This window comes from Oncorhynchus nerka, linkage group LG3 (genome assembly GCF_034236695.1).
Source record: "Oncorhynchus nerka isolate Pitt River linkage group LG3, Oner_Uvic_2.0, whole genome shotgun sequence".
In the NCBI taxonomy this organism is placed as follows: Eukaryota; Metazoa; Chordata; class Actinopteri; order Salmoniformes; family Salmonidae; genus Oncorhynchus; species Oncorhynchus nerka.
In genome coordinates, this window is record NC_088398.1 from 58,285,238 (window position 1) to 58,306,823 (window position 21,586).

The 21,586-nt window shown below is 41.3% G+C and overlaps 1 protein-coding gene across 1 annotated transcript in view; it reads left to right on the forward strand.

Annotated features, from left to right (window-relative positions):
- Positions 1–6,545: 6,545 nt before the first annotated feature.
- Positions 6,546–21,586, forward strand: part of LOC115111418 (integrin alpha-4-like) — a 32,334-nt gene continuing 17,293 nt past the window's right edge. Inside the window, exons 1-15 of the mRNA XM_065013737.1 lie at positions 6,546–6,972; positions 7,316–7,431; positions 7,718–7,812; positions 10,290–10,419; positions 10,688–10,755; positions 11,280–11,413; positions 11,849–11,933; positions 12,800–12,862; positions 13,137–13,274; positions 14,444–14,552; positions 15,573–15,667; positions 16,299–16,389; positions 17,530–17,575; positions 17,955–18,109; positions 21,134–21,288. Of these exons, the coding sequence (XP_064869809.1) occupies positions 6,791–6,972; positions 7,316–7,431; positions 7,718–7,812; positions 10,290–10,419; positions 10,688–10,755; positions 11,280–11,413; positions 11,849–11,933; positions 12,800–12,862; positions 13,137–13,274; positions 14,444–14,552; positions 15,573–15,667; positions 16,299–16,389; positions 17,530–17,575; positions 17,955–18,109; positions 21,134–21,288 (1,662 nt within the window). The 5' untranslated portion in view covers positions 6,546–6,790. The remainder of the gene's footprint in view (positions 6,973–7,315; positions 7,432–7,717; positions 7,813–10,289; positions 10,420–10,687; positions 10,756–11,279; positions 11,414–11,848; positions 11,934–12,799; positions 12,863–13,136; positions 13,275–14,443; positions 14,553–15,572; positions 15,668–16,298; positions 16,390–17,529; positions 17,576–17,954; positions 18,110–21,133; positions 21,289–21,586) is intronic.

Consider the following 21,586-nt stretch of genomic DNA (forward strand, 5'->3'; position numbering starts at 1 on the left):
AATTGGTTTTGGGGGTGACTAGAGAGATATACCTGCTGGAGCGTGTGCTACAGGTGGGAGATGCTATGGTGACCAGCGAGCTGAGATAAGGGGGGACTTTACCTAGCAGGGTCTTGTAGATGACATGGAGCCAGTGGGTTTGGCGACGAGTATGAAGCGAGGGCCAGCCAACGAGAGCGTACAGGTCGCAATGGTGGGTAGTATATGGGGCTTTGGTGACAAAACAGATAGCACTGTGATAGACTGCATCCAATTTGTTGAGTAGGGTATTGGAGGCTATTTTGTAAATGACATCGCCAAAGTCGAGGATTGGTAGGATGGTCAATTTTACAAGGGTATGTTTGGCAGCATGAGTGAAGGATGCTTTGTTGCGAAATAGGAAGCCAATTCTAGATTTAACTTAGGATTGGAGATGTTTGATATGGGTCTGGAAGGAGAGTTTACAGTCTAACCAGACACCTAAGTATTTGTAGTTGTCCACGTATTCTAAGTCAGAGCCGTCCAGAGTAGTGATGTTGGACAGGCGGGTAGGTGCAGGTAGCGATCGGTTGAAGAGCATGCATTTAGTTTTACTTGTATTTAAGAGCAATTGGAGGCCACGGAAGGAGAGTTGTATGGCATTGAAGCTTGCCTGGAGGGTTGTTAACACAGTGTCCAAAGAAGGGCCGGAAGTATACAGAATGGTGTCGTCTGCGTAGAGGTGGATCAGAGACTCACCAGCAGCAAGAGCGACCTCATTGATGTATACAGAGAAGAGAGTCGGTCCAAGAATTGAACCCTGTGGCACCCCCATAGAGACTGCCAGAGGTCCGGACAGCAGACCCTCCGATTTGACACACTGAACTCTATCAGAGAAGTAGTTGGTGAACCAGGCGAGGCAATCATTTGAGAAACCAAGGCTGTCGAGTCTGCCGATGAGGATGTGGTGGTTGACAGAGTCGAAAGCCTTGGCCAGATCAATGAATAAGGCTGCACAGTAATGTTTCTTATCGATGGCGGTTAAGATATCGTTTAGGACCTTGAGCGTGGCTGAGGTACACCCATGACCAGCTCTGAAACCAGATTGCATAGCAGAGAAGGTATGGTGAGATTCGAAATGGTCGGTAATCTGTTTGTTGACTTGGCTTTCGAAGACCTTAGAAAGGCATGGTAGGATAGATATAGGTCTGTAGCAGTTTGGGTCAAGAGTGTCCCCCCCTTTGAAGAGGGGGATGACCGCAGCTGCTTTCCAATCTTTGGGAATCTCAGATGACACGAAAGAGAGGTTGAACAGGCTAGTAATAGGGGTGGCAACAATTTCGGCAGATCATTTAAGAAAGAAAGGGTCCAGATTGTCTAGCCCGGCTGATTTGTAGGGGTCCAGATTTTTCAGCTCTTTCAGAACTTCAGCTGAATGGATTTGGGAGAAGGAGAAATGGGGAAGGCTTGGGCGAGTTGCTGTTGGGGGTGCAGTGCTGTTGACCGGGGTAGGAGTTGCCAGGTGGAAAGCATGGCCAGCCGTAGAAAAATGCTTATTGAAATTCTCAATTATGGTGGATTTATCAGTGGTGACAGTGTTTCCTATCTTCAGTGCAGTGGGCAGCTGGGAGGAGGTGTTCTTATTCTCCATGGACTTTACAGTGTCCCAGAACTTTTTAGAGTTAGTGTTGCAGGAAGCAAGCATGAGTAGCAGGAAGTTGAATTTGGGCATGCTATTTATCCAAAAGTGAAAATGCTGCCCCCTATACCTTAAGAAGTTAACTGGTTTTTGTTCTCTGACGTCCTTGGGTAGGCGGAGGGTGTCTGAAAGGGCATCTAGGAATCTTTGGGTTGTCCAAGAATTTATAGCACGGCTTTTGATGATCTGTGGTTGGGGTCTGAGCAGATTATTTGTTGCATTTGCAAACGTAATAAAATGTCGGTCCGATAGTCCAGGATTATGACGAAAAACATTAAGATCCACTACATTTATTCCACAGGACAAAACTAGGTCCTGAGGATGGCTATGGCAGTGAGTAGGTCCGGAGACATGTTGGACAAAACCCACTGAGTCGATGATGGCTCCGAAAGCCTTTTGGAGTGGGTCTGTGGACTTTTCCATGTGAATATTAAAGTCACCAAAAATGTGAATATTATCTGCCATGACTACAAGGTCCGATAGGAATTCAGGGAACTCAGTGAGGAACGCTGTATATGGCCCAGGAGGCCTGTAAACAGTAGCTATAGGCTGCGTAGATTTCATGACTAGAAGCTCAAAAGACAAAAACGTCTGGGTTTTCTTTTTAAATTGAAATTGGCTATCGTAAATGTTAGCAACACCTCCGCCATTGCGGATTGTGCGGTGGATATGGTCACTAGTGTAACCAGGAGGTGAGGCCTCATTTAACACAGTAAATTCATCAGGCTTAAGCCATGCTTCAGTCAGGCCAATCACATCAAGATTATAATCAGTGATTAGTTCATTGACTATGACTGCCTTGGAAGTGAGGGAGCTAACATTAAGTAGCTCTATTTTGAGATGTGAGGTATCACAATCTCTTTCAATAATGGCAGGATTTGAGGAGGTCTTTATTCCTATGAGATTGCTAAGGCAAACACCGCCATGTTTAGTTTTGCCCAACCCAGGTCGAGGCAGACACTGTCTCAATGGGGATAGCTGAGCTGACTACACTGACTGCTGGTGGCAGACTCCACTAAGCTGGCAGACTGTCTAACAGCCTGCTGCCTGGCCTGTACCCTATCTCAATGAGGAGCTAGGGAGTTAGAGCCCTGTCTATGTTTGTAGATAAGATGAGAGCACCCCTCCAGCTAGGATGGAGTCCGTCATTCCTCAACAGGCCAGGCTTGGTCCTGTTTGTGGGTGAGTCCCAGAAAGAGGGCCAATTATCTACATATTCTATCTTTTGGGAGGGCCAGAAAACAGTTTTCAACCAGCGATTGAGTTGTGAGACTCTGCTGTAGAGCTCATCACTCCCCCTAACTGGATGGGGGCCAGAGACAATTACTCGATGCCAACACATCTTTCTAGCTGATTTACACGCTGAAGCTATGTTGCGCTTGGTGACCTCTGACTGTTTCATTGTTGGTGCCGACGTGGATAACAATACCCCTATACTCTCTACACTCACCAGTTTAATCTTTAGCCAGCACCATATTTATAGGGGTGCAACTGGACCATACAGCTTTATCTTGGCCAGGTCGCCTACCTGGTTAAATAAAGGTGAAATAAAAAAAATAAAAAAATAAAAAATATTCAGATTAGCAGTAACGTCGGTAGCCCTGCCCCCTGCTAAACAGTGTATGATCGCTGGATGATTTGTTTTAAGTTTAATACTGCGGGTAATGGAGTCACCGATGACTAGGGTTTTCAATTTGTCAGAGCTAATGGTGGGAGGCTTCAGCGTCTCAGACCCCGTAACGGGAGGATTAGAGAACAGAGACGGCTCGGCCTCTGACTCCGACTCGCTGCTTAATGGGGAGAACTGGTTAAAAGTTTCTGTCGGCTGAATGAGCGACACCGGTTGAGCATTCCTACAGAATTTCCCTCCAGAAGCCATGAGAAAGTTGTCCGGCTGCAGGGACTGTGCGAGGGGATTTATACTACTATCTGTACTTACTGGTGGCACAGACGCTGTTTCATCCTTTCCTACACTGAAATTACCTTTGCCTAACGATTGCGTCTGAAGCTGGGCTTAGAGCGATCGTTCTCCTGTATATTATGAGTACAGCAACTGCAATTAGAAGGCCTCATGTTAATGTTACTACTTCTTCTGCTGGTGGAGGTCCTCACAAATCACGTCCAGATAAAGCGTCCGTAGTGAAAAAGTTGAATGAAAAAAAGTAGAGCGAGGGAAAAACTAAAAATATAAACGTTAATTAAAAAGTTAAAACCTTAAAGTTGTCAGGTAGCAAAGTAAGGTTAGCAACAAAACGCACAACAGCACATAAACAAGTCTGCAAGTTGTGACTGGAAATGACATATCAAGCATCTTGGAGTAGGAGTGCTGTTGATTGTTAAACCGACCTACTGCTAATCCAACCAACCTACTGCTAATCAAACTGACCTACTGTTAAGACAATCGACCTACTGCTTAACCAAGTGGACTTTGCCCAAACTCTCCATCCAGCCCTCCACCAACAATAACTGAGCAGGCAATTAGCCCAGCAGACTACCGGCAAGACCAACACTAGCTCTGCATGCACACACACATGCATGTGCACGTATGGAGATGCTAAACATGTTTATGTTAATTAACAGTCAACTACTGTGAGACGGGTAGTCTTTTGCATGAAAATAACCTGCTGACAAAATGTCATGACCACGACAGCCCTACGGTAGGCACACACACACACAAACACACACTTACACACATAGATGCACACACATGCACGCAAACACACAAACAAGGAGGGAGAAAATACCTGACAGATGCTAAATTCTTACCAAATTACACAGCAGGTCATTAACTTAAATTCACATCATGTTCTGGACGGACCAATATGGGAAATACTGTTGACAGACCAGACAGACATTCCTCCTGGTCAGGATAACATTCCCAGTTTCCCTCCAGACACTGACACTCAATCATGGTCCATATTTGCTCTGTAAAATAACATTTCAATTGACTAATTCCATTTGTTCTTAATTAACTGTATTGCTAGTAAGATAAAAAAAATTACATGTTTTGTATTAGTTACTTTTTCTATTCCTTCACCTATTACAAAAAGCTAATTAGACTTTAGTATTATGCTGGCATGAATGTATAGTAGACCAGCCAGTGCTGCCACATAGCCAACAATCAATTTCAGCAGCATCCCTCAGAAAGTATTCACACCTCTATTTTTTTCCCCATTTTGTTGTGTAAAATTGTTTAAATTGAGATGTTGTGTCACTGGCCTACACACAATACCCCATAATGTGGAATTATGTTTTTTGAAATGTTTACAAATTAAATGAAAATGAAAAGCTGAAATGTCTTGATTCAATCAGTATTCAACCCCTTTGTTTTGTCAAATCTAATTAAGTTCAGGAGTAAAAATGTATTTATCAAGTCACATAATAAGTTGCATGGACTCACTCTGTGTGTAATAATTGTGTTTAAAATTATTTATGAATGACTACCTCATCTCTGTACCCCACTCTGTAAGGTCCTTCAGTTGAGCAATGAATGTCCAACACAGATTGAACCACAAAACCAGGGTGGTTTTTAAATGCATCGCAACTAAAGACACCTATTGGTAGATGGGTAAAAATAATAATACATACATGAATGGTGAAGTTGTTAATTACACTTTGTATGGTGTATCATACACCCAGTCACTACAAAGATACAGGCCTTCTTAACTCAGTTGCCGGAGAAGAAGGAAACTGCTCAGGAATTTCACCATGAGGCCGATGGGGACTTTAAAACCAGTGGTGGAAAAAGTACACAATTTTCATACTGGAGTAAAAGTAAAGATACCTTAATAAAAATATGACAGAAGTGAAAGGGAATGTCACCCAGTAAAATATTATTTGAGTAAAAGTCTAAAAGTATTTGGTTTTAAATATATTTAAGTATCAAAAGTAAATGTAAAAGTATAAATCATTCTTAATTCCTTATATTAAGCAAACCAGACAGCATACTTTTCTAGTTTTTTTATATACTGATAGCCAGGGGCATGCTCCAACACTCAGACATAATTTACCAACGAACCATGTGTTTAGTGAGTCGCCAGATCAGAGGCAGTAGGGATGACCAGGGATGATATCTTGATAAGTGTGTGAATTAGACAATGTTCCTGTCCTGCTAAGCATTCAAAATGTAACGAGTACTTTTGGGTGGCAGGGAAAATGTATGGAGTAAAAAGTACAACATTTTCTTTAGGGATGTTGTGAAGTAAAAGTAACAGTTATCAAAAATATAAATTGTCAAGTAAAGTACAGATACCCCAAAAAACGATTTAAGTAGTACATTCAATAATGTTTACTTCAGTACTTCACACCACTGTTTAAAACTGTTGCAGAGTTTAATGGCTGTGAAAGGAAAAAACAGTGTAGTTACTCCACCACACTAACTTAATTGACAGAGCAAAAACGTTTTGTCCCGATTATAAACTGTTGTGTTTGAAGCAAATCAAATACAGCAAATTACTGAATACCACTCTCCATATTTTCAAGCATAGTGGTGGCTGCATCATGTTATGGGTATGCTTGTAATCGTTAAAGGCTGGGGAGCTTTTATGATTAAAAAAAGAAACAGAACGGAGCTGAGCACAGGCAAAATCCTAGAGGCAAACCTGGTTCAGGCTGTAACAAAATGTGGAATAAGTCAAGGTGTGGATGAATACAGTACTTTCTGAAGGAACTGAATGTGTGTGGCTTTGATTCAAATAAAAATGTATTCCTCACGTGCACAGGATCCAGGGGATACATATCTCTCTCAGTTGTAATGGTGTGGATAGAAGGTTTCAGGGTGGGTTGGGGGGTTGGGCTCTATGTTTGATGAATTTGGGGAGCAGCATGCAAGCCATCCGCCAGTGGTTTAACTCACTTTGTGAAGTTTCACGTGACGGAATTTAGTCATGAGCCTAACGATGTGAGGTTGCGCACTGGCAGAACGAGCGACGCATGAAGAAGCGCAACAGGAGTTGAACGCGCCCAGTCTCTATTCAACTCTATCCAGATACAATTCTAAAGTTGGTATTGGGATGTACGACTTTTCTCTGTTTCCGTGGATTTGAATAAACGACGTTTTTATTTAATTTTGTTTTCATCTGCCTTCACTTGTAATCTCTTCGTGTTAGAAAAGTTGGTATTTGTTTTACAAAAATGGAGCGAAAAACGCCGGGCAATCTTTCTTGCTGTTGGAGCTTTCTTCTCGCGTACTTCTGGTGCTGTAATCTCACCGAGTGTTACAATTTGGATGTAGACCACCCCATTAGTTTCAGTGGACCAAATGGATCTTTATTTGGATATTCTGTATTGTTACACAAGAACCAGAAAAACACATGGTAAGTGAATCAAACATTGTGGTAGGCTTTCTTTAAACCTCTATTCATACTGTAGAACACCATAACTGAATAGGCTACACACATTTAGGCTATTAGTTGTTGAAGAATGAACAAAATGGGTATTCAGCCCCAAAATGTGTGAAAACTGTTCATTAGGGATTCTATAAACACAAGTACCTTTTGACACAACAAAACACCAGAAACTGCACATTACGAGTATCCATGTTGCCTTTTTTTGTTTTTCAGTGTGAATGATTTGTTTGTTCGATATCCCACAGCTGGAGTATTGATGTGTATAAAACTGTAACGTTAGGGGTATTAATTTCCATATTGCCTGTTATAGGTTATTAGTCGGAGCTCCAGTTGCGAATTCATCTTCCTACCCAGCCGTAAAAAAACCAGGAGCAATTTATAAGTGCAGCATCTCGGACAAGAGAGAATGTCAACAAATATCAACAGGTTTGTAATATCGACTTTACCAAGAAAAAATTCTGTGTTGCTTCCAAGTTATTTGACCAAGGTGGTTTTGGGGATTTGTGCACTGACATTGACCCATTTCCATTGGATTATATGAAAGCACGCTGGTCAAATAACTAGAACCACTTCATGTTTAACATGGATGCCCCACAGATTGTTTTCGAAGGGTTTATAAGGCATTGGTAAAGGTCATTGCCACCTCTCAATTCACGTTCTCTCTCTCACTCGTTGGTGTGTGTGCTCGCATGTGTGTGTGTCTGTACTACAGGTGTGGACAGTTGTGGGAAGACATGCTTCTCTGAGAGTGACAACCAGTGGCTCGGAGTCAGCCTGTCCAGACAGCCTCGTGATGGCCATGTATTGGTATGTTAAGTCAATCAATAAATCAATCACATGTATTTATAAAGCCCTTTTTATATCAGCAGGTGTCATAAAGTTCTTTACAGTGATGGTCATGTATTGGCTATGTAGATTAGTCCCAGTAGGGGTAAACAAATGTTACAATCCCTTCTCATATGGTCAGTATTGGTGTAAATTCCAGTGATACCGTGTTTGTGCCCATTCCGAGACTGAAATCAAATAATGAGATGGGTACATCTTGTATTGGTGAACTTTGTTTAAGGCCAGGCATCACACCCTCATTGGGTATTTTATTTCCCTTAATCATATCACAATCAACTTTTGCCAGTTGAATGTAGGCACAAATATAATACTTTTTTTTGTATTAAAACATTGATTAAATATTTTATTAAAATAAAAAAATATTTGCATATTGCGGTTAAAAAACCAACATGTATCTAGGATACAAAAATGTACAACATATCAACAATTCCCTCTGAGCAAGTCTGGAGAATATGTCTAAGGATAACCAAACACAATTTGATGAATGCAGATGCTTCTGAAGCTGAACATTTTCTGTTGGCTTGTAAGAAGAATCTGACTTTCGGGAAATGGCAGTTGAAGACAAGTACACTGAATTTAGACTAACGCCAAACAGCAAACGCCTATTTAGACCCAATCACCATCTCTTCAAAGTAAATGATTGTAACAATCTCTATGAAATGGGCTTTTAGTGCAATTCAATGTAGTAGGCTTTGAAATGATTGATGTATGTCCATTTTAAAGTGGTTCAAATTCATTAAAATGTTGATGACAGCAGTATGATAATCTAAAGAAAATATATAGTACCAGTCAAAAGTTTGGACACACCTACTCATTCCAGGGGTTTTCTGAAGTTTTCTATTTTCCACATTGAAGAATAATAGTGAAGACATCAAAACTTTGAAACAACACATTTAACACCAAAAAAGTGTTAAACAAATCAACATATATTTTAAATTTGAGATTCAAAGTGGCTACCAATTGCCTTGAGGACAGCTTTGCACGCTCTTGGCATTCTCTCAACCAGCTTCATGAGGTAGTCACCTGGAATGCATTTCAATTAACAGATGTGCATTATTGAAAGTTCATTTGTGGAATTTCTTTCCTTCTTAATACGTTTGAGCCAATCAGTTGTGTTGTGACAAGGTAGGGGTGGTATACAGAAGACAGCCCTATTTGGTAAAAAAACAAGTCCATATTATGGCAAGAACAGCTCAAAAAACTAAGAGAATAGATAGTCCATTATTACTTTGACATTTTCTTCAAGTGCAGTCACAAAAAATATCAAGCGCTATGATGAAACAGGCTCTCATGAGGACCGCCTGTCTTACCTATGCTACAGAGTTCATTAGAGTTATCAGCCTCAGAAATTGTAGCACGAGTAAATGCTTCACAGAGTTCAAGTAACAGACACATCTCAACATCAACTGTTCGTAGGAGACTGTGTGCATGGTCGATTGGTGCAAAGAAACCACTACTAAAGGACACCAATTATAAGAAGAGACTTGCTTGGACCAAGAAACACGAGCAATGGACATGAGACCGGTGGATATCTGTCCTTTGGTCTGATGAGTCCAAATGTGAGATTTTTGGTTCCAACCGCTGTGTCTTTGTGAGACGCAGAGTTGGTGAATGGATGATCTCTGCATATGTGGTTCCCACCATGAAGCATGGAGGAGGAAGTGTGATGGTGTGGTGACACTGTCAGTGATTTATTTAGAATTCAAGGCATACTTATCCAGCATGACTACCACAGCATTCTGCAGCGATACGCAATTCCATCTGGTTTGTGCTTAGTGGGACTATCATTTGTTTTTCAACAGGACAATGACCCAACACACCTCCAGGCTGTGTAAGGGCTATTTGACCAAGAAGGAGAGTGATGTAGTGCTGCATCAGATGACCTGGCTTCCACAATCAGCCGATCTCAACCCAATTGAGATTATTACAATGTAGAAAATAGTAAAACATTATGAAAAATCCTTGAATGAGTAGATGTGTTAAAACTTTTGACTGGTACTGTATTTTTTCATTATGTTTTTTATTTTTTTAATGTTTATTTTTTGAAAATACTCATATAAATGGACCAAAGTGCCAACAAAAATCTCAGAATAGGTAGATGCAACATTTTTATTTCAGCCTGTAGTGCCTGGTCTTAAACAAGAAACAAGACTTGCATCCTTTGCAACCCTACCAGACATATCAAATGATCCCATATTACACTGATGGTCCTATTTTGAAGATCCACATCATTTACATATTTTGTGTTGTCATATTTTGTGTTGTCATTTAACGTTATTTTGTAAACTAGCTGCACGCTAGTGCTCTCATTATGTCACTTGTTAGAATAAACACAAACGTACATATTTTGCGTGTAGACTATTCCATTGTTGTTACATTCCTCCTCTCAAATAGTTGCATTTCCTCCAACAACATCTGTGTTGCTTCTCCTTCCACAGGCATGTGGGCATCGTTGGAAGAACGTGTTCTATTCCAGGAAAGAAAACCAGAATAAGCTGCCTCATGGTGTCTGTTACAGATACGAGGCTGACCTCAAACAGTCTCAACCACTCATCCCATGCTACAAAGGTACACTGTTTTGCATTTACAGGATATCTGATTCTTATTCATTAATGCATACCGTAGCAAAACGTTTTGCAACATAAAAATAAAAATGTGGGTTATAAATCACATAAATCAGTCAATAACCGAGGCCGAGTATCCATATGTTTTTGTTCTCGCCATGTCTAACTCCAAGGCCACACCTGTAAGCAACCTGCACTGAGTCTGAGAGCTTGTTGACAGTAAGCTTGCTTTATTGGCCAAAATGAAAATGCATCTGCCACTCTTTCTCCAGATCACCAACGGAAGTTTGGTGAGGACTATGGATCATGCCAAGCAGGGATATCCAACTTTCTGACTGAGGTATCAGTTCCTCTACATATTCTATTTAAACCTATAGTTTATGTATATGCTAGTAATGCACGTGTTCACATACACATGTACATGTACACATACACAAGTCACAAACTTGAAATGCACACAACCCATGAAACTGGGAACATTCCCAGAACATTAGTTAAGATTCTCTTTAAGTTCTAGTTCAATTTTTTTTGCTCTAAGATTAAGATGATAACATCCCAAAAACATTCAAACATTCTTCAGAAAATGATTTAAATGAAATATTGGGATGTTTTCCTAACATTCACTAAAATGTTGTGCACAACATCTGAAACAACCACCACAGGACATTCCCCAAATGTTCTCATTAGGTTTCCAGGTAATGTAATAACACAAAAGTTTTTGTGTTATGAGAACAAACATTTGCCACAACGTAAAGAAGGTTCTGCGAACTTTCACAGAACCAATTTTGGTTTACTGGGAAATCACAAACATAAAACAAAAACTGAACAACACTCTGATGTATGTGTTGTGTTATTTTTCTTCAGGACTTGATAATTATGGGAGCCCCAGGGACATCGTACTGGACTGGATCTGTCCTGGTCTACAACACCTCCAGTAGGGTCTTGTCTGCCTATGTGGATGACAGCAGCACTGTCCTCTATGGCAGTTACCTGGGTATGTTAATTATAATATGGTTGGAGACGATCAGAAAGACTTGTCTGGTTGTCACATGTCTCATAAAGACACTCAGTTGTTTTTGAGTTGGTGAAGTGTAATGTAAGGGAATACAGAGAGGAAGCATGCTTTTGTCTGTGTGCGTGTGGGGGGGGGGGGTGGGGTTGCTCAATATTTGCTCAATTGTAGTTACTGCAAATCATCATGCCAGTTACATCTGGCTCGTTTCTCTTATCTCTTATATCAACCAGTGCCATCTGGTTCTACAGTACCTGTTCAGTTGGGTATTCTAAAGATGTACTAAGGTTTACAAATGTTTTATCAAGGTTATACTAATGTTGCACTGACATTGTATTAACGTTGTGATACGTTTCCATTGCCGGGCTACTCTGGTAGTCTGATTCTTTGGTTATATTGTGATCCTTCTTTTCCTCACCAGGCTACTCGGTTGGGGCCGCCACTTCCTCCACCCTGACTCCACAGAGATTGTAGGCGGTGCGCCCCAGCACGGGCAGACTGGTAAGGTAAGAGTTCATTTCATTCCTGTTTTTTCTTTCACCCCCATCATATCCCTATCACCCCACCACCCGCCTGTAGAAAGAAGCACAGAACCAACACTTATATGTGGCTTGCTTCTTATGACCTGACAAGCTAAAGGCGGTAAGTACAATACAGTGTGTGTTTGAATCACTAACCAGGGTGATGCTAAATATATGATGCATTGGGCATTCCTCATGTTACTGGTGAAATGTATGTGAAAAATACATGTGGGTTTTGCTCTGGTTGCCCTGTTGCAGGAGAACTTTCCTGCAATGCAGGACATTTTAAACTTGTTGGAAGGCTTTTATTTAGATATGCTTTAAGGATCTTGTCGTCAATACATTCTATTTACATTTAACTCGTTTAGCAGACACAGACTATGTCCCAAAGGGCACTCTTTTCCCTATTAAGTGCACTAGTTTTGACAAGGGCCCATAAGGTAATGTAAATTAATCTCTCTGCAGAAAGTGGGGAATAATTTTGTCTTTTGGCAATTCTGTGCACATTTTATGGAGGAATATTTTGTTTTTTGAAGACTGTAAAAGTTGCTAGTTCTTAATTGCCTCACCAAATACATGTTCCACAGGAATGTCAAGATGACAGATGGGAGATATTTTATCAGTAGAAAGCAATCAGATTAATGCATTGTTGGTTGTAAGTAAGCATTTCACTGTAAGGTCTACCTACACCTGTTGTATTTGGTGCATGTGACAAATAAAATGTGATTTGATTTGAGATCATGTCTGTATGGGTATTGTGATATGATCTAAGTAGTTTATGCATTTTACCATTCATCCGTAGTTGGCTTTAAGTTTTGATGTGACCAGGTCGTTTCTGTCCTCTTCTCCAGGCCTACCTATTCAGAGCTGAAGAAAACATGCTGAAGATAATCAGTGAAGTCAAGGGCAGCAAGGTGGGAATTAGTAGCCAGATATCTTTACAGCCAGGTTCCCTGACACAGATCAAGCCTAGTCTTGTACTAAGAATCTCCATTGAGCATACTCTTTAGTCTAGGACTGGGTATAAGCTTTGTCTGGGAAACCGGAAATGAATGTCTTGATTTTGATGCAGAACTCGATCATACCTCTTCACTGCAAAATCACTTTGTGACAACTGCTGGATTCATAAATAAATGTGATTAATTTGATCGACTGTATTAACTTGAAACCTGTTTTCCTATACTGTAGCTCGGCTCGTATTTTGGTGCCAGTGTGTGTGCTGTGGACCTGAATGGAGATGGCCTGTCTGATCTACTGGTAGGATCTCCCATGTACAGCACCGTGAGAGAGGAAGGACAAGTCCATGTCTACATAAACCAAGGAGCCGTAAGTACTGGGATCTTTCCCAATCCGTTTTTTCTTCAATTCAATACAACTTTATATTTGTCCCCTCAGGGGCAATTATGATAGGCTTGTCACTTACAAGTATCATAATCAACACCCTCCACATAAAAAATACAGTATACGACAGACAACCTTGATTTCCCTGATTCCTCTTCTTGCCTTCTCAAAACTCATTGGAGGAGAAGGTCAGGAGGGAGGGACATTGGATCTTCTCTTCCAATGTGGCTTGAGAAGGAGGTGAGGAGTGAGGATGCGAGGATTCGAGGGAAAACAAATTGAGTGAGATACAACCTTTCTTTCACCACTATCGTAAAAATAACTTATTGTGCAGTTATTGTGTGTCTAGCTGTGAGTTTTTCAAATAGCCTTGGATCTAATGTAATTTGATGGTCCATTACCTATTGAAATTTTACTCTAAACTTTGTGAAGCTGTTATATGGAACACTGTCCCTGAAGATACAGTATTTGTTAAAACAGAACAACATCAATAGAGACTTCCTACCTCACATCTCACACACATACTGTTATCTTCACAACGTAACTCTGTAGTTCTTAAATATGATAGTAGTTAAGCATCTCATACAATACTGGCGTTGTGCACTGTTATAACAAAAACCTTTCAAAACCAATGATGGTATCACTTAACATTAAGTTTCTCTTATACCTATGTAGTAACATCTAGACTAACTATTCAGCTTTCAGAACAAAGAGATAACTTTATAGAAATGAATATGCTCGAGTAAAGATATTTTTCTTTTATTGCCATTTCCTATAAAAAGAAGAGGCTGGAGTTACTATATTACTGTACTCTCTTATACACTGGCAGATGACATAAAACAACACAGCATGATGATAGCAGGACCTGAGGACTGTTTCTATGACTGATGAGTTTGTATTACAGAACGCTAAACCAGCGGATATCTGCTACATTTATAGTGTACTACTAAGGACCAGGCAACTCTGCATGACATGAGTAACTTTACGTAATTACCAACCTAATGACTACAATTACATGGAGCTTAGCTAGCTACTTCCCCCACATATCTCCATCAGCAAATGACTGTTTTTTTCTTCCCGGATCAACTTTACAAGCCATTACCCTGGGCAGAGGCGAGAAGGAATATTAAGACTGTAAATGAATGTGTTTTAAGGCTAATATGAAGGAAGCAGAGTTTCAGTTGGTGGGAAGCAACTCGTATGCTGCCAGATTTGGGGAGACCATAACTGATCTGGGAGATATTGATGATGATGGCTTTGCTGGTGAGTGTTATGCATATTTTTTTACCAAAGATATAAAGCTATTCTTACTTTATCTTTAAAGTTATAATGATCTGTCACAGTACAGCAAAACTATGATGACAAAATCAGCTACCCTAGCGAATGTGCCAATGTTCTGCATAGTTTTTGGTTAAAAAAAATAAAAAATAAATAAAGTGAAATTGAACTTGGTGATATATTCCAAGTAGGTACTGTCCCAATTGTTGCACAATAAAATATCTGCATATTTCAGTTGAATGCAATGTAGCCTGATACACCATCCGGACCACTGCGCTCTCATTTAGTTTCAATGTAAGCTCGCAAGATCAGGATGGTTGATCAAGGCTATGAGCAATTGGCAGCTCTAAAACGAACAGAAAGTGAGCTATGCCAGTCAGAAGGAACTGCACTAAAGTCTGTGGTGATATTGGGTAACTGGGTACGAAGATACACACCATAAACCAGCCCCACTCAACACAGAGGCAATACCACCAACCAACCACATCCCCTACAGCTGATCACAGGGCCCCAGCACACTTCTAACTGCCACTTACACCAGCCTAACTGCCAGTTCCTCAACACACACACACACACACACACACACACACACACACACACACACACACACACACACAGCCACACCCACACCCACACCCACACCAGGGTTGGGGTCAATTCCATTTAAATTCTTGTCAATTCAGGACGTACTCTAGAATTCCAATTCTCTTCAATGTTTTTCAATAAGGAAAATCTGGAATTGGAATTTGGTTTACTTTCTGAATTGGGGCGGCAGGTAGCCTAGTGGTTAGAGTGTTGGACTAGTAAACGAAAGGTTTCAAGAATTTGTTCTTAACTGACTTAAATAAAGGTTAGAAAAAAAGAGCACTCTAATTCCTATATAGTGCACTAATTAACTACATTACCCTACGGGCCCTGATCAAAAGTAGTGCACAAAATAGGGAATATGGTGCCATTTGGGACGCATCCTAAGTTAACCACTGACTGACTGTAAATGTGTTCCAGATGTGGCAGTGGGGGCTCCGCAGGAAGAAGAGCTGCGTGGGGCTATATATATCTACAATGGGAGGAAAACAGGGATCTCTCAGACCTTCTCTCAAGTATGTATTCAGCTATGGCTTTGTCCCTTCCAGCTGCTGTTTGTCCGCAGACTTCAGGGACAGGAGATTACTGGAAGGAAAGAAGGGAGTGAAGGGAAGAGGGGTCAGGGTGTCCCTCCTCTGACCAACGATCAGGGACAATAGAATGAAGGGAGGGAGGGAGATAGGACGTGAGGATCAAATGTGCCTTTATTTCTCTCTTTGCTCTCAGACAGTCGGAAGAGAGTTCCTGACTGTGAATTGCTATGATTTCCTTAAACTGTTTGGTCTCCTGCTTTTCTCTGTCTGAGCATGTGAGACAGTTTACATGAAGCAGTTACATTTAAATGAGCTTTTAGTTATGGAATACCATCGAGATAAATCAATGTATATGTAAATAAATGTATCTCAATGTGGAATACAACCTCTTGGAGAAAATATAGTTACTGTATATCCAAATACAGATCAATTACCTTACTTGAATCTCAAAGCTCCGTACTAGAAAAAAAGCTGAAATGTGTACTGTACAGCTTACATCTGGTAGTCATAGACAGCTCTGTTGGTTTGGGAGACAAAATGAAGAGTATGAAGTGTGTAAAGTACAGAGGGTTAAACTGTAAGAATAATCAAGCTGTTCTTGTTCCATCATCAGAGGATCACTGGCTCTGTTCTGGGTAATGAGTTAAAGATGTTCGGCCAGTCTGTGTCAGGAGGCATCGATGTTGATGAAAACGGTTACCAAGGTAACTATCCCTTTCTTGACTGTCAACCTTGACTGTCAACCTTTCCCTCCAGTACAATGTTTGAGTCTGTCTCGGTTTCTCTACTGCTGACTAGAACAGAACACACGGAAATGTCCTGTTATTATGTCACACATGCTGTGCCTTAAATTAGTAAGATGGTCAAAACATGGCAGTGGTGGGAACAGAACTGAGAACTGAGGACAGGGGACGGGAAAATATGTGTGCACGTGGGTGTGTGTGTGTGTGTGTGTGTGTGTGTGTGTGTGTGTGTGTGTGTGTGTGTGTGTGTGTGTGTGTGTGTGTGTGTGTGTGTGTGTGTGTGTGTGTGTGTGTGTTTTGGCTGCCTGCTACCCAGGGAAAACCAAATTGGGCAGTGGGAATATCCTGGGGTTTAAATTAGGGTCACTACTGATGGTTGTCTGCTTACTCTCTGCTTCTCATCTTCGCATCTTCCACTAGTGATACACTGTGAACTAAACAGGATATACGGCGGAATGACAGAGAGAGAGATGTCGACAGTTAGTCATCTCTTAGCTAGTCATCTCTTAGAACTGGTACATTGTAAAGTATTGTGTACTGTCTGTCAATAAAACATTTCATTCGTTTTTTCACGTGTTATTTGTTTTAATTGTTGTTTTATAGATTGATTTGTAACGCAAGTGTTAAATACTTATCTAAAAACAAAACGCATCAGTTTATTGCCACACTGTAAAATAAATCCTGTTGTTTTTATGGTAACTTACTGGCAGACAGGTAGTTACCTGTAAATTACTGTGGGAAAAAAGTACAGTATGTTACAATAACTTCCAAAGGAACATTGGTTTAACAGTACATTGCTGTAAAGTTTAAAGGAGTTTTGGTTACAGTGCAGTAAACTGTGTGAATACATTTTGTCTGCAGGCTGATGTGGATTGAATGAACAAACGAATGACCGAATGACTGAATGAACAAATGAATGAATGAACAAATGAATGAATTAAAAACATTCCACTGATGTCTTATGAGTGGTTCTAAACTGAGTAACAAACTGGTTTAGAGCTTTAACAAGTCTAGAGAGCCTTGCAGCCAGATAGGCCTATAGCAGGAAATGGCATGTTCAAGATAATGACTGCTATCTATCTGCATCTCTCTAAACTACAGATGTAGCAGTAGGGGCCTTCCTCTCAGACTCAGCTGTTGTTCTGAGGTAAGAACTGTGTTACACATCACATTACATCCACTAGATAACTCATCTCTGAAACTAGAATTACTGCATTCATGTCAGAGATGTCGGGTAGAGGTTAAGCTTTCAATGAACATTGGTGAACATTTTATCTTACATTTCATTATTTTACTTTCTGAATATTACCTCAGTGAAAGTGGCTTGGCCCATGTATTTGACCTGTATAGTTCCCTGGCCATTTTTACCTTTTGTAATACCTTTTGGTTTGTAGATTTGTTTGTCTTCTGGCCCATATACTGTAGCTCCCATATTCTAATGCAAATGTACAATTGTATTTGTTTTGACACAGAGTGTCGATGTGTTGTTTTCATGTTGTTGACATGTTGTCGTCTCCCTGTGCCAGGACTCGTCCAGTAATAGTGGTAGAAGCCTTCATGCCCCTGCCTGTCAGTGTAGACCGCTATGTAGCGCTGTGTTCTGACAACGGTCTTCCTGCTGTCTGCATCAATGCTACAGTCTGCTTCAGGGTCCATGCTCGACACTTCACCTCTTCAATAGGTGAGCAGACCCTCTACCCGTGCCCCTGGCTCCCTCATAGCCCTGCACTGTGAAAACAACCTGTCTGTTTGCATTGTGTTAATCATTACATTAGTGAAGGTTATGTGTGCAGGGGCACTTACAAACAAAAGACAGTTGTGGTTCTGGTGTGTGTACTTAATAGTAGAGGTCGACCGATTATGATTTTTCAACACCGATACCGATTATTGGAGGACCAAAAAGGCAGATACCGATTAATCGGCCGATTTGTATTTATTTATTTGGGATGACAATTACAACAATACTGAATGAACACGTATTTTAACTTAATATAATACATCAATAAAATCAATTTAGCCTCAAGTAAATAATGAAACATGTTAAATTTGGTTTAAAAAATGCAAAAAAAGTGTTGGAGAAGAAAGTTAAAGTGCAATATGTGCTATATAAGAAAGCTAACGTTTCAGTTCCTTGCTCAGAACATGAGAACATATGAAAGCTGGTGATTCATTTTAACATGAGTCTTCAATATTCCCAGGTGAGAAGTTTTAGGTTGTAGTTATTATAGGAATTATAGGACTATTTCCCTCTATACCATTTGTATTTCATTAACCTTTGACTATTGGATGTTCTTATAGGCACTTTAGTATTTCCAGTGTAACAGTATAGCTTCCGTCCCTCTCCTCGCCCCTCCCTGGGCTCGAAACAGCAACACAACGACAACAGCCACCATCGAAGCAGTGTTACCCATGCAGAGCAAGGGGAACAACTACTAGAAGGCTCAGAGCGAGTGACGTTTCGAAACGCTATTAGAGCACACAACTAGCTAGCCATTTCACTTCGGTTACACCAGCCTCATCTCAGGAGTTGACAGGCTTGAAGTCATAAACAGTGCAATGCTTGACGCACAATGAAGAGCTGCTGGCAAAATGCACGAAAGTGCTGTTTGAATGAATGTTTACGGGCCTGCTTCTGCCTACCACCGCTCAGTCAGATACTTAGATACTTGTATGCTTGTATGCTCAGTCAGATGATATGCAACACAGGACATGCTAGATAATATCTAGTAATATCACCAACTATGTGTAGTTACTGTAACTAGTGATTATGATTGATTGTTTTTTATAAGATAAGTTTAATGCTAGCTAGCAACTTACCTTGGCTTACTGCATTCGCGTAACAGGCAGTCTCCTTGTGGAGTGCAACGAGAGAGAGGCAGGTCGTTATTGCGTTGGACTAGTTAACTGTAAGGTTGCAAGATTGGATCCCCCGAGCTGACAAGGTGAAAATCTGTCGTTCTGCCCCTGAAAGAGGCAGTTAACCCACCGTTCCTAGGCCGTCATCGAAAATAAGAATGTGTTCTTTAACTGATTTGCCTAGTTAAACAAAGATATAAAAATATATATATATAAAAATATATATATAATTAAATCGGCAAATCGGCGCCCAAAAATACCAATTTCCGATTGTTATGAAAACTTGAAATCGGCCCTAATTAATCGGCCATTCCGATTAATCAGTCGACCTCTACTTAATAGTGACCAAAAACTAATTTTTCAAACATGCTATAGTAATGTGAGCATTCCTATACTACTAGTATGTATGTGGAAAATGGTATAATGCACGAAGTCTAGTATAGGAAATAGTTATGAAAGCCCCTGACCTGGACTAGTTGACAGAAAACACTGTTGTGTCGGAGACAGACTTTTTCCTTATCACTGTCAGTCCTTCCATCTTATCACTAGTCCCTGAGGCGTGGGGCAGTTGGTTAGTTTGTTAACCCTGCCTTATCAAGGGTTATCTCTGCAGAGCATTCCTGTGGTGAAAGTGTCCGTTAGAGCCTGTAAGGCTCTGGCACAGCCCTGTCCTGATAGATACAATGATGTTGTCCATCTAGGGTACCAGGTTTTTAACTGCCTATGTTCCTCAACATTATCTTTTTGGTGGGATTTTAAATGGTGAATTACAGAAAGGATTTAAGTTATTCAAAGTTATCTGGTATCGCTGTGAAACATCACTGTCCTTTGATGGTAAACGAAAATGTGTCTTGCGAAATAAAAAATATAAAAAATATGTTTTCTCCATCTATAGTACATTTATGATTAGGGCTGGGTCTGGGGTTGTGTTTGGGGCTGAGAAAGAGGCTAGGTCTGGGGCTGAGACTGGAGCTAGGCCTTAGGCTGGCAGTAAGGCTGGGTTGCAGGCTGGGGTTGAGGCTGGGAGCCTGGGCTGGGATTGATGCTGTGGCTGAGCCTGGGGTTGTGGCTGGGTCTGCGGTTGAGGTTGGAGCTGGGGCTGAGCCTGGGGTTGAGGCTGGAGTTGAGGTTGTGGCTGGGTCTGCGGTTGAGGCTGGGGCTGAGACTGGGGTTGTGATTGGATCTGGGGTTGAGACTTGGATCTAGGTCTGTATGGCTGGGTCTGGGACTGGAGTTGAGGCTGGGGTTGAGGCTTGGTCTAGGTCTGTATGTCTGGGTCTGGGGTTGAGGCCTGGATCTAGGTCTGTATGTCTGGGTCTGAGACTGGGGTTGAGGCTTGGTCTAGGTCTGTATGTCTGGGATTGAGGCTGGGTCTAAGTCTGTATGTATGGGGTTGATACTGGGTCTGGGATTGAGGCTGGGTCTATGTCTGTATGTCTGGGGTTGAGCCTGGGTCTAGGTATGTATGTCTGGGGTTGAGGTTGGGTCTAGGGTTGAGGCTGGGTCTATGTCTGTATGTCTGGGATTGAGACTGGGTCTAGGTCAGTATGTCTGGGGGTTGAGGCTGGGTTTAGGTCTGTATGTCTGGGATTGAGCCTGGGTTTAGGTCTGTATGTCTGGGATTGAGACTGGGTTTAGGTCTGTATGTCTGGGATTGAGACTGGGTCTAGGTCTGTATGTCTGGGGGTTGAGGCTGGGTTTAGGTCTGTATGTCTGGGGCCCTGGTTCATGTCAACTCTGGGTGCTCTCTGAAACAAAATGTTGTTACCTCAATGTTTCCTTCTCTCACCCTCCTTTCCACCCTCTCTCCCTCCCGCTCTCGACCCCCCTCACTCACTCTCATCCATAGTGCTCCAGTATAATCTGACAGCAGACACACAGCACAAGGAGTCCTTCCCCTCACGTTTCCATTTCCACGGAAACGGGACGTCCAACACTACAACAGGGTGGGTCAAGACCAGACACGACCACCTGACCTGCGTCCCCCACCAGGCCTTCATAAGGGTGAGTAAGAGTTCAGGGGTAAGGGGTCGGATGTGAGGGTCAGCAGCTGTAACCACTGAGAACTGTTGTCAGGTATGCAATGGCTTCAGGTAAGTTTAGAACCCCAGCCCAGACAATATAATCACTAACCCAGAGTCAGTTATTGTAAGACCCTATGCGTGGCCTCAAGTCAGTTTAGGCTGTGGTGTCAATTATTAAAATATCAGCATGCTACTGCCAGGCATCAAAGAACTGACTTCAGGTCAGCATGCTTTTTTTTGTATTTTTTGTATTTTTATTAACCCCCCCTTTGGAAGAC